Source organism: Mastigoproctus giganteus, chromosome 1 (assembly GCF_048544385.1).
Source record: "Mastigoproctus giganteus isolate SK-2022 chromosome 1, ASM4854438v1, whole genome shotgun sequence".
In the NCBI taxonomy this organism is placed as follows: Eukaryota; Metazoa; Arthropoda; class Arachnida; order Uropygi; family Thelyphonidae; genus Mastigoproctus; species Mastigoproctus giganteus.
In genome coordinates, this window is record NC_143575.1 from 279,351,534 (window position 1) to 279,379,130 (window position 27,597).

At 37.5% G+C, this 27,597-nt stretch overlaps 1 protein-coding gene across 1 annotated transcript; it reads right to left on the reverse strand.

Moving 5' to 3' along the window:
• Positions 1-24,907, reverse strand: LOC150092032 (uncharacterized). Its single transcript, XM_090371067.1, has 2 exons — positions 24,702-24,907; positions 1-265 (listed from the first exon to the last, which is right to left on the reverse strand). The coding sequence occupies exons 1-2, from the start codon at positions 24,905-24,907 to the stop codon at positions 1-3; spliced, it is 471 nt and encodes a 156-aa protein (XP_090227193.1).
• Positions 24,908-27,597: the final 2,690 nt, after the last annotated feature.

Here is a 27,597-nt window from a genome sequence, read left to right on the forward strand (position 1 = left end):
TTAGTGCATATTCTTATATTCACATACAAGTATGAAAACCATACCATATGAACTAAGTTTCTTAAATTGTACAATTATAAAAATATATATGGAACTTATTGGCAGTATCATGCAAGTTAGCAGGATATTATTGTAATTATTTGTCATGGTGTTTTTGCACTGTTTGAAGGCACATATCTTCCTTTTCTTCTTCCTCAACTCTGTCATTTGTTTCTTTATTTCTTTCACTTCTCTTCTTTGGATGAAAGTAGATGTAATACATTCTCTAAAGAAAAACGAAATAATTTAAAAGATATAATTAACCAAAAATTAATATTATACAGGTAGCCACACTGTACAATAATTCACTTTTACACTTCATTTATACATTTTTTATTTTTGCCCATTGCAGCAAAAGCCTGTGGCTTCCTTGCATATTAATAAAGAAAAAAAAATATTTATTTTTTAAAAGAACAAAATTTTTCTTGTATATTATAAGCTAAGAAGAATTTTTTAAAATTTGATTTTGTATCTCCTTTTGTTATTTATAATTGAATAAATCTTGCTGTCAAGAATTAGGTTTTTTGCTGTCTGTGATTACATACTCAATGCAATGCCAAATTTAGGCAGTCTGGAGCACAAATTTTCAGAAGCCCCAAAAGATAATGTCCATTCATTCAGATCTATGCTCTCACCAGTACAGTAGAGGATGAAGAAATTTAAAACTTTTATCAAGATCTTTACACAGCAATAGACACCATTCCAAAGGATATTACAATCATCCAAGGTGACCTCAATACAAAAATAGGAGAGACAAAGCATGATAGTCGCATAAGAAATGTGATCGTAAAATTCAGGCACTTTGATAACAAAAAAAAAAAAATTTATATAGCAAACACAATTTTCAAGCATCACCCAAGAAGACTGGAGCTGACTGCAATTCAGATCAACTGCTCATAGCAGATTTAAAAATTCACCTTAAAATCATCAAAGATCATCGATATTGAGATTTGACATAAATAGAATAAACAATGAATTCATAGCTGAAACAGAAAATAAATTCAGAGAATTAACTAATACAGCAGACAAAACTATTCCTAAAAGGAATAGAAGAGTTAGCTGATGGATATCATCAAATACAGTTAGTCCTCGTATAGCACGATAGTTGTGTTCCCAGAAACCCTCGTGCAATGCAAAATCATGCAATATAAACAACAGGCCCTATGGAAAAAATAGGGTTAGGTGCCGACCACCCAAGATTGAACGCACATTTGTAACCAAAACATTACCAAACACAATAAATAATCGTAATAAAATACGTATTTTATTACGTAATAAAATATTGCTAATGCTTTTATCGTAAGCAAACTTGATTTTTGTTTGATTTTCTATCCAAACAGATGACAGCAGTTCCATCTCTTCCAATTCTTTGTGTCTTAATCTAATGAATTTTAATTACACTTTGAGTTGAAATGAAAGTTGTTTTTATTTTCTCTGCATTCTTTCTAATTCTCGGAGTTGCCTCATTTAGATCTGTAGCACATTAATATCACATGGTCTTTCATTTCACTCAAAGCGTTTCACAATTTCATATTTTTTCTCAATCGACAGACGGCCATAAGCCTTACCGAGGAAACCCCGGTGGGCCGGCGCGTGATTTTGGCCATAAACCATAGTATGAGGCCACTATAAAAATTTTCCCGGGTAAGAATTTTTGACCCAGTCCGCCTCTGTTTATCGATATTGCTTTTCTTTTTCTCTCTGAATCTGCAGTGTCTTCACTAGGATGCTTCCTTTTCAAACATTTTAAGTATTTTACTCATTTTTAGGGAATAAAGAACAATTACAAAACAAGGAGGCACGCTTGATACACATAAACAAAGCTGCACTCGTGTAGCAAGTGAATAAACAACACCGTAAAAGCAGAGATACACTATTAACACCTCACATTTTACTAAAGCACATTTCTGGGGGTTACTACCATAAAACAATAAAAACAATTTCCAGTTTCGTTTCTGCTAGTGGAATCTGTTATAAACTGGTAGTAAACTCGATCTAATTGCATTTGCGATTATACCGATAGCTGGAATTGTGTTGGTTTTTACGTTATTATGGTGAAATGTGTTTCCCCTTCACTGATATAAAACACAAATACGTTTTCAGAATCTTCTCTTCATTCCTATCGTGTTGCGTTCGGTTGGGGTGATTCTGCGTTCGACTGCCATTTCTTGTAAACACAAAGGCGAATCGTGCGTAAGCGAATTCGGTTCGTGTTATATAAGATATCATTCCCCTATTTATAAATCGTGTATGATCCAATTCGTGTAATGTAAACACATGTTATACGAGGACTGACTGTTCACTGAACACAATCAAGAAAAGAAAGATGGTAAAAGATGCTACTGACATCTTCAATTGGAACCAGACATCAATAATAAAAATAAGAAAAGCCATAACAAAACTATGGACAGGAAAAGCCCAAATCTGATGATACATGTGCAGAAATCTTAAGACATTTGGGTAATGTAGAGCTAAACACAATTCATAATCAACGTAACAAAATCTGGAGAACTGGATCTTAGCCTGATGACTGGACCAAATCCATATTTATCCCAATACACAAAAAAAGGAGATGAAAACGAACGCACTAATTATCAAAAAATTGCCTTTATCACATGCAAGCAAAATCCTACTTAACATATAAAGGACAGGATTACATATAAAGGATCCATAAATACACTGATGCTCAGCTGCCCAAAGAACAGGCTAGGTTCAAGCTCAGAAGGGGATCAAGACAGCAAACATCAGATATTTGATTAAAAAGGCAAGAGAATTTAACATGCCTTTTCATATGTGTTTTGTTGATTACACCAAGGCTTTTGATTTTGTGAGATGGGGCATTCTTTGGGTTGGAAACTATGACCAACATGGGCATCCCAGCTCACTTGGTGAATCTAATTAGGCAACTCTATGACGACAACAACAGCACTTAGGACAGAAAACTCATTCTGAATGGTTCAAAACAGAAAGAGGCATCAGACAGGGTTGCATCCTCGTTCCAGGACTACAATCTGTATGGAGAAAGCATCATGAGGAAGGCTTTAAGTTGGACTGGAGGTGTAAACATCAACCAAAGGTAATCACAAATTTGAAATAAGCAGATGACACGGTCTTAAATGGTAAGACCATATCATCTGCATATCTCAGATTTGTAATTACTTTCTGGTCAAAGGTGACCAAGAACTAAAGTCTTTACTTGACAGGGTAGAATGGGAAAGCATTTTACCCTGTTAAGTAAAGGGTAGAATGGGAAAGCATCACTTATAGCCTCAGAATTAACTGAAATAATATGAGATGTATGAGAATTAACTGCAGAGTAAATCACCTAGCTGGCATTGACATAATGGATGTGGATCATTTTGTGTAGCGAGGGGTGATGATCGACAGCAAAGGAAGATGCCAAAAGGAAATCTCAAGGCTCTCCATGGGGAGATGAGCCATGACTGACCTACAAAAAATAGTAGTAGTGGTGGTGGTGGTAAATGATGCAAGAAAGCAAGCTTATATAGCATCAACCAAAAAAAAAAAAAAAAAAAACCGCTTCATCCATCCATAACCTCCAAGAATTTGTCTAATTCTTCCCTGAACTTCCACACATCTGGCCACCAATCATCCTTCCTCAACTTAAATTTGTCCCTCTCATGTGCATAGTCTCAGCAAGAGGAAGAATGCCATCAATATATAACTTAATTCTTTCAAGGCCTTAAACACCTCAGTCAGATTTTCCCCGCAGGTGCCTAGTCTCCTGATGACATGGTCTTGGTCATATCTGCTGACACCAGAAGGCAACTTGAAATGAAATCTGTGCTAATCAAGTACTCAGTACACTCCAAAGCTGGGCCAACGTACACAGGCTCCTGATTTCAAAAGAAAAGACAGTCAATCCTCCTCAAGGGTCCCAGATAACTAAATTTCCAACCATCAAGACTGCCAACATACCTATCAGGAAATCAAATTTCTTGGTATAACCATTGATACGAAGCAAATCTTTTATCCACTTTTACTAAGATCAAAAAATATGCTACAATGATAGGATAAGTCCAGCAGACGGGCCTCAAGTGGAGGGCACTGGCCCTAATATACAAAGCCATTTTTCTACTTATAGTATGGTGCATTAATGCCATCCTGGTTAGAAATAAGCTGAAATTAGACTTGATACAGTGGGACAATGCTTCTTACTGTAATGAGAGCCTGCCGCACTGTGAGCATGCCCGCTCTCCAAATACCAGCAGGTTTGATGCTGCTACATTTTCAAGTAGTCAAAAGGGGTCTATACCGTCTAAAAAAGAAATTGAAACAGAGATCTTGCAAATCCATTTGGACATAGCAAATGATTTAAAAAGAAGGATAGCTGAGAAGCTCTGAGATAACTGGCAAGGGTCATGAAAGTCCACAAAAAAGGTGAAATCACTAAAAAAAAAAAATTCATACCAGCAGTTGCATATACCATCCCTAAGCCCCCCCCCCCTCCCGGGACTCCATATCACCTTCCTACTAACAGGGCATGGTCCCTTCAAGCAAAAGTTAATATCCTTGGGCGTTGAGAAAAACTCACTCTGTATGTAGTGAGTCAGAAAGCTGGGACCATGTCATGTATTCCTGCCCTGACACAAGTTTTGACTCAGAATAATAACAAAAATGCAGGATCACCCCAACATCGTGAGTACCTCTACTTACAGGACAACCTCAATTAATAACGCCTTTGGTAAATTCACCCAAGCTGTGTTCTTACATAGACAAGCTTGCAGAAACAATGTAGGGAAGGCTGAAGCACTTAGTCCTCCAGTGGGTAAAACCTACTGTGTTACACTGCCAATAAATCATCTTTGCTTGAGCTCTCAGTTCAGAATCTATATATAACTTCTGACTTGGACTTGACAATTTCACCAACTTCACAATCATGTGACTGTAGGCAGAATTTAGAGACTCAACTATTGCTTCTATTGACACTATGGCACTACTGGACTTGCCACCCCTGAATAGTGAGAATGACATTTCTACCTTGATAAGTAAGACACTAATCTAAACCATACTAATTATGATGAACCACTGGCACTAACTCAGTAGTGTGAGATCCTTTTGCATAGTCAACTTTTGGAGTATACATAAGGACCCCTGCTCCCTGACTCCCCCGGGCATATGCTGAAAACCCACTAACCCCTCTTTGCCCCAACATAAGAGTGAACCATCTTCCCTGCAGCCCGCTTTTAATTACTCATTCTGACACCCATCTTCACTATATATCCCTGATTCCTCAGTTCGATAGAAACTTTTTTGTCTCCATCCAGGAAGCACAGGTGACACTGGCAGAGACTACAGGTGACTCTAGCAGAGAATGCCTTTCCCTACTGCCTGACTCATCTCCACGTGGTGATGGATGGGCAATGTGGGGTCACTATTAGGGGGCCTGCAGCCAATTAACCAGAAAAACAACAAACCAACACACCATACAAATTACACATATTTCTGGCATTTACAGAGATCTTTTTCTCTACAAGAGTAGTGGAAGACCACTGGTTCTGCCCTATCCTCACAACTATACACTACATAAGCATGTGTGGTACCTGTTTTTTCTCCTGATAACCCTAACAGAACCCATATACTTTCTTGTCCCGTGAGAAGCCCCCAGTAGTCACTGTAATCCCCCCACACCATGCTCTACATATCAATAGAAGCACTAAAGAATCAGTCAGCTCTGCTTGTGGCTGCTGCTAAACTATTAGTCTGTGTATCCCACAACACTAACCTAACCTAATTTATTCAAACTGTTAGCCTCAACTACCTGCAAGGGCAACTTGTTCCAGTTATCAATGACTTGCTGGCTAAAATAAAACTTCCTACAATATGATCTAAACCAAAAGCCAGGTAATTTGAATTTATGACCTAGTTCTGGAATTCTTTAGAACAGTGAGAATTCCACCTTCATTTGTTTTACTAATCCCTTTCAGAGCTTTATAAACCTTAATCAGGTCTTCAGACCTCATATATTGAATCCCACAGACCTTATAAACCTGATTGAGGTTTATATTGAGATTTATAATTGTAGTCTTTCCTCATACGGTCATCATTCTTCCTATTTCACCATTTCGAGTTGCCATCTTTGGACCCTTTTAAAGAAGCGTGAGGTCTTTTTTCAGATGACCATACTTGAATACAGTATTCCAAATGAGGTCTTACAATTGCCTTATATAGTGGGATTATGACCTCCCTATTTTTACAGGACAGCATTCGATAAATCATTGACAGGACACAATGGACTTGTCTGGCTGCCTGTTTACACTGTTCAGAAAACTTCATATCTGCCCATATTGTAACTCCCATTACCAATCAGTGCACCTTCAGGAGTGCTGATTAGCAAGGTCATTAACAACTCTGCCAATCGATACGTCATCTGCAAATTTTGACATCATGCCTTCTATCCCTGTGTTAATGTCATTTATTAAAATGAGAAACAACAGTGGTCCAAGAACCAATACTTGAGGGACTTCACCCCTGACATTACACTAATCTGAAGAATATCTATTAATCACAACCTTCTGCCCTGCAGCCACCCAGCAATCCATAATAGGTTTAGTTAGTTTAGAAATAAAAACACTAAGTTGTACTTATGTGTATTTATTCATAGGTAACAAAACAATTGGAACACTTATGTATAGGCCTTTAATGAAAATAATTTATTTTTTGCTGCACTACAAATTTACTACACCATTTTCGAACTTCATTTCTTTGTTGCCAGATCACTCACTCTTTTCAGCAAGAGTAGTTGAGTTGGACAGCATTTAATTTTTAGCTCGTAACTAGCCTTTGTGGGTAGCACAGTTGGTAGAATCACCATCCTCACCACCCTGAGTGTAAAAGACCTGAGTTCGAGTCCCATCGATGACAAGAGGAATTTATGGGCCTTTTTCACATGGCTGAGTTAGTCGGTATGTCTCCCGGAAACGCGTTTTTTTTTTTTTTTTTTTTCATCCAGCAAACAGAAAATTGACCACAGAACACACAATTTACAGATAGCACAAACGGAGCAATATGGCCTTAGTCACTGATGCTCCCAGAACCCAACTATAACAATGACAAACAGCATATTCGAGGGATGGGTCATTAGCTGTTCTCATAGTGTTTCTTATTTTTTTGCACCATCATCTGAATCTAGTTTCAATGCAAACTTTGAAATTTTCTCGTTTTTAATTTCTGTTATGGTTGACTTTCCAACCTCATAAAATCTTGCTAACTCCCTTTAAAAGTCTGTTTAAAATCTCAATCTTCAATTTAATTATTAAAAATTTCTGCTTCTTTTTAAAATAGGAAGACCATAACTACAGTATGGTAAAATAAAACTCTGTAAATGTTCAAAATCTCTTCATTCCTATATCTAAACTTCATAAACTTTTTACTCCTCTATACCTCACTTGCGTATATTGCATTCGTTGCAATTTCTGCGTGCCACATTCTTTGTTATTGATTGACACTAGAGTCGGACTGGGTCAAAAATTCTTACCGGAGAAAACTTGTAGCGGCTTCATACTAGTGTTATGGCCATATGATATTGAAAATCACACTGGCCTCTGGCCCAATGGGGTTTCCCAGGTAAGTCTTATGGCCAGTCCACTTCTGATTGACACATCTTTTTTTACTGTTTTAGATTTTACAACAAAAAAAAAAAAAAAAAAGTCAGTGAACAGAACAAAGTAAGCATATATTTATTTCTATTTTGCTAAACTGTGGATAATATTCTCCTGATTTTCATGTATCATTTAATTTTGTTAATTGGCAAGGTAAAATAAAAGTATAAATTTGTGCTTTATGTCTTCATTTTTATAGCCTGTGGATAATATTCCTCCGATTTTTGCTTATTACAATTGCCATTTAATAGAATCAAAATTCAATTTGCAAACACGATCACAATAACCAGCACTTATTGTAATTATTTTATGGCACCAGTATAAAAAACATAAATGCCGTCTCATTCAGATTATTGAAGTTTGGATTGCGAAGCTCTACTTGTATATTGAAATTATTCGCTAAATCCAGCTCGTGAGTAACTGTGTTAAAATAGCCTACTAAGTTAGTTAAGCATGATTTACCCTTTTCAGATAATTGACGTTGCTGTACTTCCTCATAATAAAGTAATTTAATTTTAACATAAATATAACAGATTTTATTAAAAGAAGTTTGATCATTTCTAAATTAGCCCACTAATGAATGGTTCACTTTAATCAGAAATAAAAATGAACTTAAGTTTCAGACCTCCAACATGAAAGAACATACCATCATGATCAATCCGATACCATAGAGTGAAACACACACTGCTGGTACCCAGTTTCTGTACCATATACAAGGATCAGAGTACATAAACCACACCACCATTAGGCCAAAATTCTCCACAGTTATTATGCAATAAAATGTGCATAGTCTGCATCTAGTTTCACCATCTTTGGGATTAATGAAGCAAAATATAAATATTTCTGCAAGAATAATATTGTAGAATACTTCCAAGCATCTGCAAAAAAATAAAAAAATAATAAACAAACACACATTAAATGATAGGAGAGAAAACAATGATTTATTTACAAATATAATTAAATGTACTTGATAAAGGTATGGGGGTTTTATGTACATAATTAGTCTTGAAATAGCTGTCATGGCAGTAAATTTGAATTGTTAAAAGACCAGTGGACTTGCCTCCTTTGGAAATGCTATTCATTTTAATTAATATTCCTAATTTTATGAGGGCTCGATAAATTGTGTGTCCCACAGAAATTTAGAATGCTACTGGCAAATAACAATTTTAAAATCAAAATGTGAGTTGATAGAAGTTAATGAAGGTTGATGTTTTCAATTATTGGACATCCCAAAAAATTCAAGTAGTTAATATGTTGTTTAAAGGCTGGCATTTTCTGTAGATTGTACCCTTGAGGAGGAAGATACAATGAGAAGAAAGTGTCATCATTTTTGATTTAAAAAAAAAAAAAAAAAATTATAAATATCTGTGCTTAAGAATAATTTTCAAAAAGGCTAATAATAATCTGGAGATATGAATATAAATTTTCCAATGAAGGTAGTAAGCCAAAGTTCAGACTATATTAAACAAAGTAGGGTGGAGATGTCTAAGAAAGCCTATATGATAGGAGGAATTCATTTTGCAGTGTATACATTTCAATAGAGAAGCTGCTGCTTCAGAAGGGAACTTTAAGGAAGTTCAATGAAACCATTAGTGTGTATGGGGGGAAGTTGAGAGAATATATAAAACTGGTTAAATGACAAGAGTAAAAATCATATTTCCACTCTCCTTGAGAGTTTGAGTGAGAGGCTTCCAGAGTCCAAGGATGAATAACAAAAGTCCACAGATCAGTCATCATTTAATTATGTAAAAGAATTGATGAAACCAAGATATGACAGTATAACTGCATAAAATGTTGCAGTGATTAAAAGGGGTGTATAGTGTTGGCCCCTTGTGAGTAGCACAGTTGGTAGGATCACTATCCTCCCTATAGAGTGGGCCAGTAAATCAGAGAGTCTTATAATGGGGGATTTTAATTTCCCAGATATAGACTGGAATTTGGGGGCTGGTCACTCACACAGTAGCAAGGCTTTTGTGGATTTATTGGATGATTGTTTTCTACATCAGCATGTTCGGGAGGCAACTAGAGGGAGTAATACTCTTGATTTGATTATCAGTAGTGATTCTTCATGCATTAAGAATCTGCAGATAAATGAACCACTTGGTGGCAGTGATCACAGTGTGCTGAAGTGGGAGTTACTCAAAGAGGTAACTACCATTAGGGGTAAAGGGAAGGGGTATTGCTTTCGTAAAGGCGACTACAATGGACTGAGACAATATTTAAATTCTATACAGTGGGATCAACTGATGATATTGCCAACAGCAAGTTCAAAATGGGAAGCATTCAAAGAACTTATCGTGGAAGCTACTAGGCTTTACATACCAACTAAGAAATATTGTTCAAGGTTTAGGCCTAAATGGTTGTCAGATGAACTAATGAGGCATATGGCAGAGAAGAAAAATGCATGGGATACATACAAATTAACACGTGACACGGACGCCTATGATAGATACAAGTTGATCTGTAACCAAGTTACAAAGGAGGTTAGGCAGGCGAAGGCAGATTACGAGAGATCCTTGGCAAGGGATGCGAAGAAAAACAGCAAAGAGTTCTTTACTTATGTAAACTCTAGAAGGAAGGGGATGAATCAGATTGGTCCACTTGAGATCGATGGGTCAACTGTTGATGACCCTGCTCGGGTAGCTAACAAACTAAATGAATATTTTGCATCGACATTCACACATGAGGAGTTATTCAGCGAGGGGAATGCCAGAGGTGTATTCAAATCTAGCAGTAAGCTAGAGAATCTTGTAATAACTGAGAGCAAAGTGGAGGAGAAATTGTTGAAGATAAACACAAGAAAGGCACCTGGGGTGGATGGGATCTATCCAGTTATATTAAAGGAGGCAGCAAAGGAGGTAAGCAAACCCTTAGCCATAATTATGAGAGCTTCCTTGGACTCAGGGGAGGTACCCATTGACTGGAGATGTGCAAATGTGACCCCAATTCACAAAGGGGGATCAAAGGCTGACACAAGTAATTATAGACCTGTGAGTTTAACTTCTGTTCCCGGAAAATTAATGGAGGCACTGGTGAAAGAAGCACTGCAGGATCATCTAGACAAGACTTCAGTTATAGCTAGGACACAGCATGGTTTTGTTAAGGGGAAGTCTTGCCTGACCAATTTGATTGGATACTATGATGCAGTCACAAAAGAACTGGATGCAGGGAATAACTTTGATATTATATACTTGGATCTTAGAAAGGCTTTTGATACTGTTGCACATGGAAGACTGCTGCACAAATTGGAGCAGTGTGGCATTGGAGGCAAGTTGCTGCTATGGATAAAGGGGTGGTTGAGGGGGAGAAGACAGAGAGTGGTAATCAATGGACACTGCTCATCGTGGACTAATGTTATTAGTGGAGTCCCTCAGGGTTCAGTATTGGGGCCTTTATTGTTTTCTGTATTTATAAATGATATTGATGATGGTATATCAGGCTTAATGTCCAAGTTTGCAGACGATACGAAGGTTGGCAGGGTTGTCAAGGACACTACTGACACTATGCTGCTGCAACAGGATTTGGAAAGGTTGAGCAGATGGGCTTCGAGGTGGCAAATGAAGTTTAACATTGACAAATGTAAAGTACTACATATGGGAAACGGCAACCCCAGAGCAACGTATCAACTCTGTGGTACTACACTGACAGTGGTAGAGAATGAAAGGGACCTGGGGGTGGTGGTGCAGGCAGATATGAAGTTCTCTGAGCAGTGCAGACGAGCTGCAAGAGTAGCTCATGGTGTATTGTCAATGATATATAGGAATTTTTCTAGCAGGGATAAGGAGGTGATTATTCCCTTGTATAAGGCAATGGTCAGGCCACACCTAGAGTACTGTATACAGGCCTGGAGGCCTCATTTCAGGAAGGATGTAGAGCTGCTGGAACGAGTACAGAGAAGGGCAACTAGATTGGTGAATGGGACAAAGGGGTTCTCTTACGAAGAAAGGCTTAAGTTTTGCAAATTACAATGTCTGGAAACTAGGCACCAGCGGGGTGATCTGATAGAGGTGTACAAAGCCTTGAATGGTTTGAGCATGCTCAATGCTGATGGGATTCTTCCTCTAGCTCAGAAAAATCACCTGAGAGGGCATAAATTCAAATTGAGGAAAGACAGATGTAGGATAGATGTGCGGAAATTTGCCTTTAGCCAGCGGGTGGTTGGTGGGTGGAACAGACTTCCATCCCTTGTCGTGGAAGTTGATAGTCTAAATAAGTTTAAGGCTCAGCTGGACAGGTATTTCGAACGAACAGAGGGGTGAAGTGGAAGTGGTTATTTTTATTTATTTATGTTACTTTTTTTTTTTTTTTTTTTTTTTTCTTTTTTTTTTTGGCTGATGCTGCATAAGCTTGCTTTCTTGCATCAAATGCCTCTACTAATGCTAATGCTAATGCTAATGCTAATACCAGGTGGAAAAGACCTGTATTCAAATCCTGTTGATGACGAGAGGAATTTTTATGGACCTTTTTCATAATGTGGCTGAGTTAGTCGGTCTCAGATGAGGGTAGCATGGTATTTTATCATGGAAACTTGGGTTTTTGTCCGAAAACTGACCTCAGAACACAAGCAATTTAAATGGAGCAATATGGCCTTAGTCACTGACGCTCCTTAAACCATACTACTACATACTGTTTTGTTCGGATTTTTTTTTTTTTTTTTTTTTTTTTTGGCTGGTGCAGCATAAGCCATAGGCTTTCTTGCACCATACGGCCGTTACTAATACTAATACTAATACCATGGAGGAGGGAGCAGTATCACTTAACAATCAACACCTCCCCAACTTGTATACTGTGTCGCAGTACAAACTCTGTAAAAGCCAAAGACAGTGTGAGTACAGTGGACCCCTGCTTTACGATATTAATTCATTCGAGATAGATACCATCATATTGTGAAAATATCATAATGTGAACTCAATAACACACTGGTTTTTGATAATTCGTTCCACGTCCTCAAAAGTTAAAATTTTCGCTATATAATTAAGCTATTTATCTCTCTAAAAGGCGATTTTTATAATGGAAATTGTATTCTTTTTTATATACAATGCTGAATACTGTATTTTCCAGTGTATACCACACACTTTTTATTTAAAAAAAACTTGCCTTAAAATTGTGGTGATCTTATACACCAGAATAAGCAGTAGAACATGATACAAATTTAAAAAAAGAAAAAAAGATAAAAAAATGCTGATGGTGCCACATTTCTGCTTATTCTCCTTCCCCCGAAACTGTTGTTTAAAATGATAATTGATAATTATAAACATTAAAAAAACAAGAATGGTCATTTTCATTTAACTTACACTGGAAAAGCTGTTTCAATGGTGGTGTGGTGATGGAGTACACTGTGATCACTATCACCTAGTGGTTCCTTTATTTGCAAATTCTTAATGCACGGATAATCACTGATAATCAGATCAGGAGTCTTACTTGTTCTGGTTGCCCCTTGAACATGTTGCTGTAGGATTGTGGAAACCCGACCTTCTGTGTACAAGAGATGGTTCACTGTTCCTTCTCGATCCCCAGATAGTAGACATGGGGCAAGATCTTCTGATTTGTCATTGTATGAAGAAAAATAAATATAAATATAACTTAAGTCTCAAAGAAGCAATAGCCCAGGAATTTGGTAGATAGCCTATTGTCTCTACAATAACCTTATCGTATAAGGGTGTCTGGTGCAAGACTTCGGCATCACTACTTCAAGTAATGGGCATTACCACTACCTTAAAGATAATTGCAGTCAGGGCACTTCAGGAGACACCGAGCTGCTGGGGAGGCTCATCAGTGGATGACTACTACAGTCTGCTGTTGATGGCCTCTCATGTCGGTAGGTTGAAAGGTACCTATGTAATATTTAAACCTTCTACAATAAGTAAGGGGATAAAGTAATCTATATATAAAAGAATATTTTGCTTTTTCAGGTGCACACTTTTTGATTTCGCAAGGCGGGGCTAACTGCTCTTGCATCATACTACAAAGTGATTGACAGGCCTGTCTCAAAGACACTTTTACAAACTTAATTTTTTATAGTCTTTAAATTTTTCTATATATAAAAGAATATTTATAGTGTTTATAAAAGAATATTTATGTCTCACGGCAACAATTCAATTTTTTCAAAAGTTGTTTCAGCTATTAGCAATGTTGTTAATAATGGCAGAAATAGAAAACAGAAAGATTGTATCACAAAGGCTAAGAAGAAAAGAAAAGATCCTGAGTATGAAGCAGCACTTAAAAATCCTGATATCAAAGAAAATGAATTATTGAAAAATATGAAAATAATCAGTTAAAGGCTTCACAATTAAGAAAGGAAAGATACAAAAAATGAAAGACTACTTTTATATCATAGGACTACGTGTAGGGGAAATAGGGAAGAAATGTTTGGTTTGTGAACATGTCACAGATGACAGAGCTGGATCGAAAGCATATATTCTATGGATTCATATGTATTCAAATGAAGGGGAATATAACTTTGTTTTTCAGCGAACACAGTTTCTTGTGAAATTGGCTTTTAGTATGACAATAAATAAAAGTCAAGGTCAAACATTGAGCCAGACATGTTCAAAACCGCTAAGTGGATTTTTCTTATTTATTGATTTGAAATTATTGTTTTTCTAAAAACTTTTGATTTAAATTTAGTAGTATAGCATTATTTTGTGATTTTCTGATTAATCTGGTGTATTTATTCTTTACTCGGCCTTGTAATTGCATAAAAGTATCGGTAAGGGTATCAAATCCACGTGTTATAAGTTGCAACTCCACTGAACGAGAAGTTTATTAGCCATATTTAGCCACTTTATTCAATATTTTTTACATCAAATTATTTTCTGTAAGTAGCTTATAGACCTAGTAAGGATTGTTAGTTTATTCTGAATTGAGACAGTGAGATTTGAAAGTTAATTAATACTTAAGTGTCCGTAGATTTACCGTTCGTAACTTGCCACCTTTGTCATACGATACGTTATATACCGAACTAGATAGCATTAGTATAGTATAGGTTATAATATTGTCAGTTGATCGGTAGACTCTATTAAACTTGTTGAACTTCGTTGTCAATTAAATTGTACTTTTAACTAAATACATATAACAACTTAGATTACAAACGTAACATAATTAATTAATACATAACTGATACGGAAGTTATATAAAGGGAACTCTTAGATAATTAATACTTGACACTGAAAAATATATATACCGTTATAACTGTGTAGGGATACAAGTTTAGGGTTATAATTTTGAACTGAAATTAATAGAAATCATGACTCAGACCAGAGCAGCAAAGCAAAAGGCTCAAGCTAATGAAAGTACTGTGGCTTAGAGGAGAACCGAGAGGGGGGGGCAGTTGCCTTCTGAATCACAGCCTTTTGAAATGCACTGCTTGCATGATGTTTGTGAAGCAATCAGGTATGGGACAAAATATTGCCATTGGGGATGTCTTTGTGTGTGCGCGATGCAAGGAGTGTATCAAAATCAGACAACAACTCAGCGTTGTTATGGGCCTATATGAGAGCTTGAAGGACAGGGTGGATGCACTCGAAGGAACTAAATTGAGGGGCCCATCAGGCTCTCAGCTGCCCACATCAACGCCAGAGCTTGCACTAAGTCATCACGCAACACAGCGGAAACCACCAAGGCAGAATGCACTGGTCCCACAGGAACTAGTAGTTGTTGGTGACTCTATTGTCAGGGAAACAAAGAACATACTTTGTAAAAAGGATAGGTGGAACAGGACCAGGGTATGTCTGCCAGGGGCAAAGGCTGATGACGTTGAAGAGCGGTATCATCTTTTAAGGACACAAATGGTGATATAGTTGTACATGTTGGCACTAATGATATCAAGAGTAGGAGACCGGCAGAATTACTTAACAAGTACAGGTCATTGTTGAAAAAAAGTCGTGAACTAGGGTTGAATTTGAAAGTGTCTGCAATTCTGACCAGACACAATAGGAGGGAGTATATGATGAGAGCCTTGTTGATCAATTCGACCCTGCAAAGATTGTGCAAGGCTCAAGGGGTAGAATTTTTTTTCAGCCTGGTCTGTACTTGTTAACAGGAGAGACAGCTTCTACAGGGATGGGATACACTTAAATAGAAAGGGTGCAAGAATATTTGCTGATGCTATCGAGGCAGTGTTAGGTGGGTCAGAAAACTACTAGCTTGGGGGGAGACAAAGACTAATAGATTAACAGTAGCCACTGGCAGAGGTGAAAGAGATTCTTGCACTGCTTATATTCGAATGAGCAGCAGCCTCAAAAACAAGATGCAGGATATTTCAGAGACTGCTGGGAGTCATTGCGGTACAAGTAAACACATGGGTTGTTAGGGTAGCTAAGAATAGCAACAGGTGCATGTATACTTGTGAGTACACCAATGCTAGGAGATTAGTAAATAAATTTGATGAATTTGACTTATTGCTCAAAACATCAAAGGCAGATATTGTTGGGATATCAGAGACGTGGTGTCACACAGATATAAGGAATGCAGAACTGGAATTTGGGGAGTACAACGTCTACAGAAAGGATACACAGGATAGGAAGGGAGGAGGGGTTATGCTATTAGTTAAGAAACACATAAAATCCAAGGAAGTGAAGCCAGTTGACATCGCTGGACAGTGCAGTGTCGAGTCAGTTTGGTGTGACATAAGCATAGGTAAATCGAAATTGAGAGTAGGAGTGTGCTATAGGCCTAATGACTCTGATGAGTATAATAAGAAACTGTACGGGGAAATAGAGTGGCCAGTAAATCACAGAGTCTTATAATGGGGGATTTTAATTTCCCAGATATTGACTGGAATTTGGGGGCTGGTCACTCACACACTAGCAAGGCTTTTGTGGATTTATTGAATGATTGTTTTCTACATCAGCATGTTCGGGAGGCAACTAGAGGGAGTAATACTCTTGATTTGATTATCAGTAGTCATTCTTCATGCATTAAGAATCTGCAGATACAGGAACCACTAGGTGGTGGTGATCACAGTGCGTTGAAGTGGGATTTACTCAAAGAGGTAACTACCATCAGGGGTAAAGGAAGGGTTATTGCTTCCGTAAAGGCGACTATGACGGACTGAGACGGTATTTAAATTCTATACAGTGGGACCAACTAATGATGTTACCAACAGCAAATTCAAAATGGGAAGCATTCAAAGAACTTATCTTGGAAGCTACTCGGCTTTACATACCAACTAAGAAATACTGTTCAAGGTTTAAGCCTAAAGGGATGTCAGATGAACTAATGAGACATATGGCAGAGAAGAAAAATGCATGGGATACATACAAATTAACACGTGACACAGAAGCCTATGATAGATACAAGTTGATCCGTAACCAAGTTACAAAGGAGGTTAGGCAGGCGAAGACAGATTACGAGAAATCTTTGGCAAGGGATGCAAAGAAACACAGCAAAGAGGTCTTTACTTATGTAAACTCTAGAAGGAAAGGGGATGAATCAGATTGGTCCACTTGATATCGATGGGTCAACTGTTGATGATCCTGCTCAGGTAGCTAACAAACTAAATGAATATTTTGCATCGACATTCACACATGAGGAGTTATTCAGCGAGGGGAATGCCAGAGGTGTATTCAACTCTGGCAGTAAGCTAGAGAATCTTGTAATAACTGAGAGTAAAGTGGAAGAGAAATTGTTGAAGATAAACACAAGAAAGGCACCTGGGGTGGATGGGTTCTATTCAGTTATATTAAAGGAGGCAGCAAAGGAAGTAAGCAAACCCTTAGCCATAATTATGAGAGCTTCCTTAGACTCAGGGGAGGTACCCACACACACTGGAGATGTGCAAATGTGACCCCAATTCATAAAGAAGGATCAAAGGCTGACACAAGTAATTATAGACCTGTGAGTTTAACTTCTTTTCCAGGAAAATTAATGGAGGCACTGGTTAAAGAAGCACAGCAGGATCATCTAGACAAGAATTCAGTTATAGCTCGGAAACAGCATGGTTTTGTTAAGGGGAAGTCTTGCCTGACCAATTTGATTGGATACTATGATGCAGTCACAAAAGAACTGGATGCAGGGAATAACTTTGATATTATATACTTGGATCTTAGAAAGGTTTTTGATACTGTTGCACATGGAAGACTGCTGTACAAACTGCTGCAAGAGGCAAATTGCTGCTATGGATAAAGGGGTGGTTGAGGGGGAGAAGACAGAGAGTGGTAATCAATGGACACTGCTCATCGTGGACTAATGTTATTAGTGGAGTCCCTCAGGGTTCAGTGTTGGGTCCATTATTGTTTTCTATATTTATAGATGATATTGATGATGGTATATCAAGCTTAATGTCCAAGTTTGCAGACGATAACGAAGGTTGACAGGTTGTCAAGGACACTACTGACACTATGCTGCTGCAACTGGATCTGGAAAGGTTGAGCAGATGGGCTGAGAGGTGGCAAATAAAGTTTAACATTGACAAATGTAAAGTACTACATACGGGAAACAGCAACCCCAGAGCAACGTATCAACTCTGTAGTACTACACTGACAGTGGTAGAGAATGAAAGGGACCTGTGGGTGGTTGTGCAGGCAGATATGAATTTCTCTGAGCAGTGCAGACGAGCTGCAAGAGTAGCTCATGGTGTATTGTCAATCATATATAGGAATTTTTCTAGCAGGGTAAGGTGATTATTCCCTAGTATAAGGCAATAGTTAGGCCACACCTTGAGTATTGTATACAGGTCTGGAGGCCTCATTTCAAGAAGGATGTAGAGCTGCTAGAACGAGTACAGAGAAGGGCAACAAGATTAGTGAATGGAACAAAGGGGTGCTCTTATGAAGAAAGGATTCAGTTTTGCAAATTACAGTGTCTGGAGACTAGGCACCAGCGAGGTCATCTGATAGAGGTGTATAAAGCCTTGGATGGTTTGAGCATGCTCAATGCTGATGGGATTCTTCCTCTTGCTCAGAGTAATCACCTGAGAGGGCATAAATTCAAATTGAGTAAAGACAGATGTAGGATAGACGTGCGGAAATTTGCCTTTAGCCAGCGTGTGGTTGGTTGGAGGAACAGACTTCCATCCCTTGTCATGGAAGTTGATAGCCTAAATAAGGATAAGGCTCAGCTGGACAGGTATTTTGAACGAACAGAGGGTTGAAGAGGAAGTGTTTTTTTTTTTTTTTTTTTTTTTTGGCTGTTGCTGCATAAGCTTGCTTTCTTGCATCAAATGCCTCTACTAATGCTAATGCTAAAAGGTTGGTGTTGACTTCACATCACCATGTTTTTTGCATGGACAATTGAAGGCAGCTAAAAATCTCTTTATGTTAATGGAAAATGAATCAATAATTCTGATTCGTGTGGCAGAAGGGAGCGAAGCGACCTTTGACTTATAAATAAAAATAAAAATCTAGCATGCCCTGATTACTCGCATTAGCTGTGTCCACCTTTGCATCACAGGAAACTTAGGCATCAATAGGGGTATATAGAGGAAACAGAGGCATCAATAGGGGTAAAGTTAAACAGATGGGCTGAGAGGTGCAAATGAAGTTCAACATTGACAAATGTAAAGTACTACATATGGGAAGCAGTAATCCCAGAGTAACGTATCAACTCTATGGTACCACACTGACAGTGGTAGAGAATGAAAAGGACCTGGGAGTAATTGTGCAGGCAGATATGAAGTTTTCTGATCAGTGCAGACGGTCTGCAAGAGTAGCTCATAGTGTCTTGGCAATGACATACAGGAATTTTTCTAGCAGGGATAAGGAGGTGATTATCCCCATGTATAAGGCAATGGTCAGACCACACCTTCAGTACTGTATACAGATCTGGAGGCCCCATTTTAAGAAGGATGTAGAACTGTTGGAACGAGTACAGAGAAGGGCAACAAGATTAGTGAATGGAACAAAGGGTTGCTCTTACGAAGAAAGGCTTATGTTGTGCAAATTACAGTGTCTGGAGACTAGGCACCTGCGAGGTGATCTGATTGAGGTGTATAAAGCCTTGAATGGTTTGAGCATGCTCAACGCTGATGGGATTCTTCCTCTTGTTCATAATCGCCTTAGAGGGCATAAATTCAAATTGAGGAAAGATGGTTGTAGGATAGATTGTGCGGAAGTTTGCCTTTAGCCAGCGGGTGGTTGATTGCTGGAACAAACTTCCATCTGTCGTTGTAGAAGTTGACAGCTTAAACAGATTTAAGGCAGAACTTTACAAACATTTGGAGCTAGTGGATGGGTGAAATAAAGGATTTTTTTTTTTGGCTGATGCTATATAAGCTTGCTTTCTTGCATCATGTGCCTTTGCTAATGCTGCCATATGATACAAGAAAGCAAGTTTATACAACCAAAAAATAAAACCCCTTCTCATTTCACCCATTCATTCACTCCAAATGTTTGTCTAGTTCTGCTTGAATTTATTTAAGCTGTCAACTTTCTCAACAACAGATGGAAGTTTGTTCCAGCAATCAGCCACCCGCTGGCTAAAAGCCAATTTTCACACATCTATTCTAGAACTGTCTTTCCTCAATTTGAATTTATGTCCTCTCAGGCGATTAATCTGGGTAAGAGGAAGAATCCCATCAGCATTGAGCTATTAATAAATATTAAAAGACAGTAAGGAGCCCAACACAAACCCCTCTGAAATCTCTCTCATCACATGTAGAATCCATGAAAAGTAGCGGCCATTTATAACCACTCTGTCTCTTACCACAGTGGTAACTTCCTCCTAATGCCTATTGTTCCAATTTAGAAAAATCTACATGTGGTCTATAAATGGCAAAATTATTTTTTGCATCCGGTTACTCAGGGAGTTAGGCATGCTACATCAGATTTTGAGAAGTCTTTGGCTAAGGGTGCAAAGACAAGTAGAAAAGAATTCCTTGATTATGTTAGAACTAGAAGGAAAGGAGTGGATCACTTTGGTCCACTTGATATAAATATCATAACTACTGATGATCCTGTACAATATGCTGATAAACAATAAATATTTTGCATCTATTCAGTGTGGTCTCAAATTATTTCTTCAATTGTTCTTAGTTGTAAATATTTCTCAGTGTGTAGCTTTGCTTTGAAACTGCACGATATTAACATGGGATGAAAATAATTTTTCCAGTTCCTGTGTTCATTGAATTATATGTGGAAAACAGCAGCAGATAGTCAGCTGTTAAGTTCTGGCTGGACTCACCAATGGCAATTTCTTTTACACAGCTTCATTTTTTAAACAGAAACGGAGTGCTGATACACAATTGATTTGAATAATAACTAACCAAGAGACCCATGTGGTCTCTTGGGAGAAAGTCACATAGAATTAACTAATTCTAATGAAAGATTAAGAAACATTAAACTGCACTCCATGTAATTTTTTAAAGGAAAAAATTGACCAAGTATTTTTATTGAGACAAGCTGGAAAGAAACTTTACAGAAAATATCCAATAACCCAACCAGTCAGAGGCCAATTTGACATTTCAAAATCCTTATGGATATTGCAATGTGTGTGTGTGTGTGTGTGTGTTTTCCTTGTGGATATTGCTCTCAAGTCTAGTGGAAGGAAAAGTAAGGCGATCGTTAAGAACTGTTATATAAAATGTTGCACTATATTAAATCAAAAATTATGTGAATTATGAGAAAATACTAGTGGTGAAGTAATTACTGCTGCTTTATAACAACTACTGCTTTTTTTTTTTTTAATTTTTCTTAACTTGACAATGACAAGTTCATAATTATCATATAATGATTAAAAAGCAGCACAGCATATCTTTCCAACTAATGTTTTCTCATAATTCACACAATTTTTCATTTGAAGATAGTGCAACATTTTAAGCATTTTATGTAACCAGTTGTTACAATCACTTCCTTTTTCCTGCATAAACCAGTTCTTAGCCACCTCATTTTTCCTGCCTCCAGATTTGACAATGGTATCCACAAGGCTTTTGAAACGTTATCAAACTGGCCTTTAAATGTTGGGTTATTGGAATGTTTTCTGTAGTTTTCTTTCTAGCTTGTTTCAATAAATAATCTTTTGACTTTAAAAAATGTGGAGTGCAGCAGTGATTTAAGGGATGCAGATATAAGGGATGCAGAACTGCAATTTGGGGAGTACAACGTCTACAGAAAGGATAGACAGGATAGGAAGGGAGGAGGGGTTATGCTATTAGTTACGAAACACATAAAAACCAAGGAAGTGAAGCCAGTCGACATCGCTGGACAGTGCAGTGTGGAGTCAGTTTGGTGTGACATAAACATTGGGAGATCAAAATTGAGAGTAGGAGTGTGCTACAGGCCTAATGACTCTGATGAGTATAATAAGGAACTGTACAGGGAAATAGAGTGGGCCAGTAAATCAGAGTGTCTTATAATGGGAGATTTTAATTTCCCAGATATTGACTGGAATTTGGAGGGCTTTTGTGGATTTATTGGATGATTGTTTTCTACATCAGCATGTTCGGGAGGCAACTAGAGGGAGTAATACTCTTGATTTGATTATCAGCAGTGATTCTTCATGCATTAAGAATCTGCAGATAAATGAACCACTAGGTGGCAGTGATCACAGTGTGCTGAAGTGGGATTTACTGAAAGAGGTAACTACCATTAGGGGTAAAGGGAAGGGTTATTGCTTCCTTAAAGGCGACTACGATGGACTGAGACAGTATTTAAATTCTATACAGTGGGACCAACTGATGATGTTACCAACAGCAAATTCAAAATGGGAAGCATTCAAAGAACTTATCTTGGAAGCTACTAGGCTTTACATACCAACTAAGAAATATTGTTCAAGGTTTAGGCCAAAATGGATGTCAGATGAACTAATGAGGCATATGGCAGAGAAGAAAAATGCATGGGATACATACAAATTAACACATGACACAGAAGCCTATGATAGATACAAGTTGATATGCAACCAAGTTACAAAGGAGGTTAGGCAGGCGAAGGCAGATTACGAGAAATCCTTGGCAAGGGATGCAAAGAAAAACAGCAAAGAGTTCTTTACTTATGTAAACTCTAGAAGGAAGGGGATGAATCAGATTGGTCCACTTGATATTGATGGGTCAAGTGTTGATGATCCTGCTCAGGTAGCTAACAAACTAAATGAATATTTTGCATCGACATTCACACATGAGGAGTTATTCAGCGAGGGGAATGCCAGAGGTGTATTCAACTCTAGCAGTAAGCTACAGAATCTTGAAATAACTGGGAGTAAAGTGGAGGAGAAACTGTTGAAAATAAACACAAGAAAGGCACCCGGGGTGGATGGGATCTATCCAGTTATATTAAAGGAGGCAGCAAAGGAAGTAAGCAAACCCTTAGCCATAATTATGAGAGCTTCCTTGGACTCAGGGGAGGTACCCATAGACTGGAAATGTGCAAATGTGACCCCAATTCACAAAGGAGGATCAAAGGCTGACACAAGTAATTATAGACCTGTGAGCTTAACTTCTGTTCCAGGAAAATTAATGGAGGCACTGGTTAAAGAAGCACTGCAGGATCATTTAGACAAGACTTCAGTTATAGCTCAGACACAGCATGGTTTTGTTAAGGGGAGGTCTAGCCTGACCAACTTGATTGGATACTATGATGCAGTCACAAAAGAACTGGATGCAGGGAATAACTTTGATATTATATACTTGGATCTTAGAAAGGCTTTTGATACTGTTGCACATGGAAGACTGCTACACAAATTGGAGCAGTGTGACATTGGAGGCAAATTGCTGCTATGGATAAAGGGGTGGTTGAGGGGGAGAAGACAGAGAGTGGTAATCAATGGACACTGCTCATCGTGGACTGATGTTATTAGTGGAGTCCCTCAGGGCTCAGTGTTGGGTCCATTATTGTTTTCTGTATTTATAAATGATATTGATGATGGTATATCGGGCTTAATGTCCAAGTTTGCAGACGATACAAAGGTTGGCAGGGTTGTCAAGGACACTACTGACACTATGCTGCTGCAACAGGATCTGGAAAGGTTGAGCAGATGGGCTGAGAGGTGGCAAATGAAGTTTAACATTGACAAATGTAAAGTACTACACATGGGAAACAGCAACCCCAGAGCAACGTATCAACTCTGTGGTACTACACTGACAGTGGTAGAGAATGAAAGGGACCTGGGGGTGGTTGTGCAGGCAGATATGAAGTTCTCTGAGCAGTGCAGACGGGCTGCAAGAGTAGCTCATGGAGTATTGTCAATGATATACAGGAATTTTTCCAGCAGGGATAAGGAGGTGATTATTCCATTGTATAAGGCGATGGTCAGGCCACACCTAGAGTACTGTATACAGGTCTGGAGACCTCATTTCAAGAAGGATGTAGAGCTGCTGGAACGAGTACAGAGAAGGGCAACAAGATTAGTGAATGGAACAAAGGGGTGCTCTTACGAAGAAAGGCTTAAGTTTTGCAAATTACAGTGTCTGGAGACTAGGCACCAGCAAGGTGATCTGATAGAGGTGTATAAAGCCTTGAATGGTTTAAGCATGCTCAATGCTGATGGGATTCTTCCTCTAGCTCAGAAAAATCACCTGAGAGGGCATAAATTCAAATTGAGGAAAGACAGATGTAGGATAGACGTGTAGAAATTTGCCTTTAGCCAGCGGGTGGTTTGTTGGTGGAACAGACTTCCATCCCTTGTGGTGGAAGTTGATAGCCTAAATAAGTTTAAGGCTCAGCTGGACAGGTATTTTGAACGAACAGAGGGGTGAAGTGGAAGTGGTTTTTTTTTTTTTCTTTTTTTTTTTGGCTGATGCTGCATAAGCTTGCTTTCTTGCATCAAATGCCTCTACTAATGCTAATGCTAATTAGAATTAGTCCATAAGTTACTATGTCATGTGACAGTCTGAATTTTCAACACACCATATTAAATATCCACCTAGATTCACACAATTATATGAACAGCAAGGTATATGTAGTGCTTATAAAGCCCAATGTGGATTTGTTCTAATAAGCAAAAAAAAAAAAAAAAAAAAAAAAAAAGACAAGCACTATTCATTATTCGTCACATGGATTAAGCTGCAAAGCTTTGTGGATATTATGTTGCATTAAGATGTCGCCAATATGTAAAATGATTACTTTTGTTAAATTCACTCATAAATATAACAAAAATTAAAAAATTACTTACTTTTCTGTTTTACTATGTTCGGTTCCTTTTCGGAAAAAAATTGTCTTCATTTTTAAAATCCAAATAGTCATTGCAAGCCAATGAATTATACAGCCATAAATCAATAAAACAGAAAATACTGTAGCAAAAAGGGCCATGGAAAATATGCGACAAGAAACCAAGCATATACTAGATATAATGTACACCAATGTTCCACAAATTGTCATGTTTCCCTTTTCCTGTTGAGTTTTGCGTAGACTTCTTTGGTAGCTGCCTATGCCTGATCCAACAGATATCAAGGAAAAAATGACTGATATCTTTTGAAAGAAACCTGTAATCAGATAATTAGTATTAATTTTGACTGCACAATATACAGATGAACAATAAGTTTTATTCATATCTAGAAGAATTCTATTGTATCTTATCATTAAATGAACCAACTTTCAAAAGGAGTGCACAAATGATGGGGATATAATACTTGTACTTGGGGGGGGGGGAAGAGAGAGAGAGAGAGAGAGAGAGAGAGAGAGAGAGAGAGAGAGAGAGAGAGAGAGAGAGAGAGAGATATACAAGTGAGCTTTTGCTATGTCATTTTTTTTTTTTTTTTTTTTTTTTTAAGTTATGTTTAAGGATTCTAAAGGGAAAAAATGAGGGGTGGAATTTTTTTAAAATTTCAGCTTTATAAGATATGTCTGTATGAAAATTTATCTTATCATATTCGGAGCACTCTAATATGATTCTTAAATGACATCACATATGATAATATATTAACTAGTTAAAAACAAAATTCACACTTATGCAGATTTTATATTGTAATGTAATGGGTAAAACAGAAAACATGATGTGATAACTATAGTATATCAGGAACTTTGTTTTCCACTAAGCATTCATTAAACATAGTGGCTATCACTGTTATACACAACTGTCCATCAAATCATTTTGTGTGCAGTTTTACTGAATAGAGTTTTGTTTACACTTTCCATAATATTTTACAAAAACAGGACCCATGGAAATTAGAAGTTCATATACCCTCAAAAAATTTCCAACAATGGTGCAAGAGGATAGAGGAACCATCTTAAAACAAGGTATCTCTTTATGTTGTTTTTTACCATAAGCAGAAACTGCCTTTCATATCTGAAAGGAGACCTATCACCATCTTTCTGATATTTTGGAGTTTTCCTGTTTCTTCTTATTACTTTATTTCAGTGGTTCTTAACCTGAGGTACATGTACCCACTAATAGTACGTGAAAGTCTTTCAAGGGGTATGCAAGATATGTAAACATATGTAAAATACAATATTTCTTATAATAAAGGCTTCAAAGCTCTTTTGGTAATTCTAGCTTCAAAGTTCTTTTGATAATTATTTTTGTTCTGATGAATTAACAATGGCAACGTGGATCCGTAATCCTTTTATTATTAACATTGATGATATTAAGGATGAGGAATCAATTAAAGATGGCCTTATTGATTTAAGATCAAAAGAATTGCTAAAACAAAAATTTAATTCTACATGTTTAGAAGAATTTTGGACTTCCTTAAAAGAGGCCTATCCTGCATTACTAAGAAGAGCCGTGAATCTTTAAATTCCATTTGACAACTTATATGTGTGAAGCAGATTTTCGACACTCGTTTCATTAAAAAAGAAGAAACGAAATAGGCTTCTTATGGAACATGATATGCGTGTTTCTTTATTGAAGACAGTTCTCCAGTTCACTGTTTTAACAAGGAACAAACAGCAATGATGCTCACATTAAACTTCTGGTTTTATTTTTTCTATTTTCTTTTTTATTTATTTTATTTGTATACATTATTTATGCTTGTTAAATATTTAAGATTACTAAAATAAGTAAATAAAGATATTTTATAATGGGGGTATGCAATTGATGTTAAATTTGAAAAGGGGTACGCAGGTAGAAAAAAGTTTAAGGACCACTGCTCTATTTGCTTTATTTAAATGGCGTCTCCGTAGCCAGGTGGGAAGGAGCAACAGTGCGTAGCACACGTTTCTTGATTAGACCGGGGTTCGAGCCCGTCACCACCAAATACGGAGGATGTGGAAAAGTCAGCGAATGACCACCGCATATCCCGGAGCAATATGGCCTTAGTTGCTAATGCTCCTAAAAAAAAAAAAAAAAAAAAAAAAAAAAAAAAAACCAAAAAAAAAAAAGCTTTATTTAACGGCTGACTTTATTTATCACCTTAAAATTTGGTATTACTGATGTTAAACTTTCTTAGGCTTCTTTTCCTGTTTGGCTGATGGCTGCAAGAATATCATTTGCTTTTTCTGATCATAATAAAAGGGTATTTATCGTTCTGAATTTTTCACTTTATCTCCTCAAACTATTTGCATTTAGAACACACAAATGCAGCGTCTCTTGTAGCTCTATTATTTCCAGCTATAGTCAGCTCTGCATACACACCACAACAAACACAAATGCTGCACCTTTATTCACAGAACTACCCTCAGCAATTCCTCCCTTGAGCCAAGACATTCCCACTGTTCTGAGTTCTTTGCATTGTTGGCCTGAGGTATGGTTTTAACTAACTAAAATTTAATATAAAAATTGCAGTGCTAAACCTTGATACTACCATTGCAATACTAAGAGATGCATAAATCTAAAAATTGTGTTGCATATTTTAAAAACATCCCCAAGAATATTATTCATGTACATGTACCAATGAAATTGGTACATGTATGTGAATTGAACTGGTACTATATGCTAAAACCACCACTTTTTGGTTTGAGTATATAGCTTTGGTTTGTGCAATACCACCACTTTGCTTATTGATGGAAGAGATGGGGAAGTCAACACTTCACCATCTCTTCCATCATGCAGTATGATTGATGACTTTTGAGGTTATGATGAACATCACGGCAAGATCCAACCTTCCTTACATTTCGAGGGTACAGCTCTA

Excerpts from the sequence above, each read along its gene's own strand:
- LOC150092032 (XM_090371067.1), bottom strand. The coding sequence starts at position 24,907 with ATGACAATTTGTGGAACATTGGTGTACATTATATCTAGTATATGCTTG. Across the intron at positions 266-24,701 it reads GAACATAGTAAAACAGAAAA|AGAATGTATTACATCTACTT; the intron begins GTAAGTAATTTT and ends GTTTTTCTTTAG.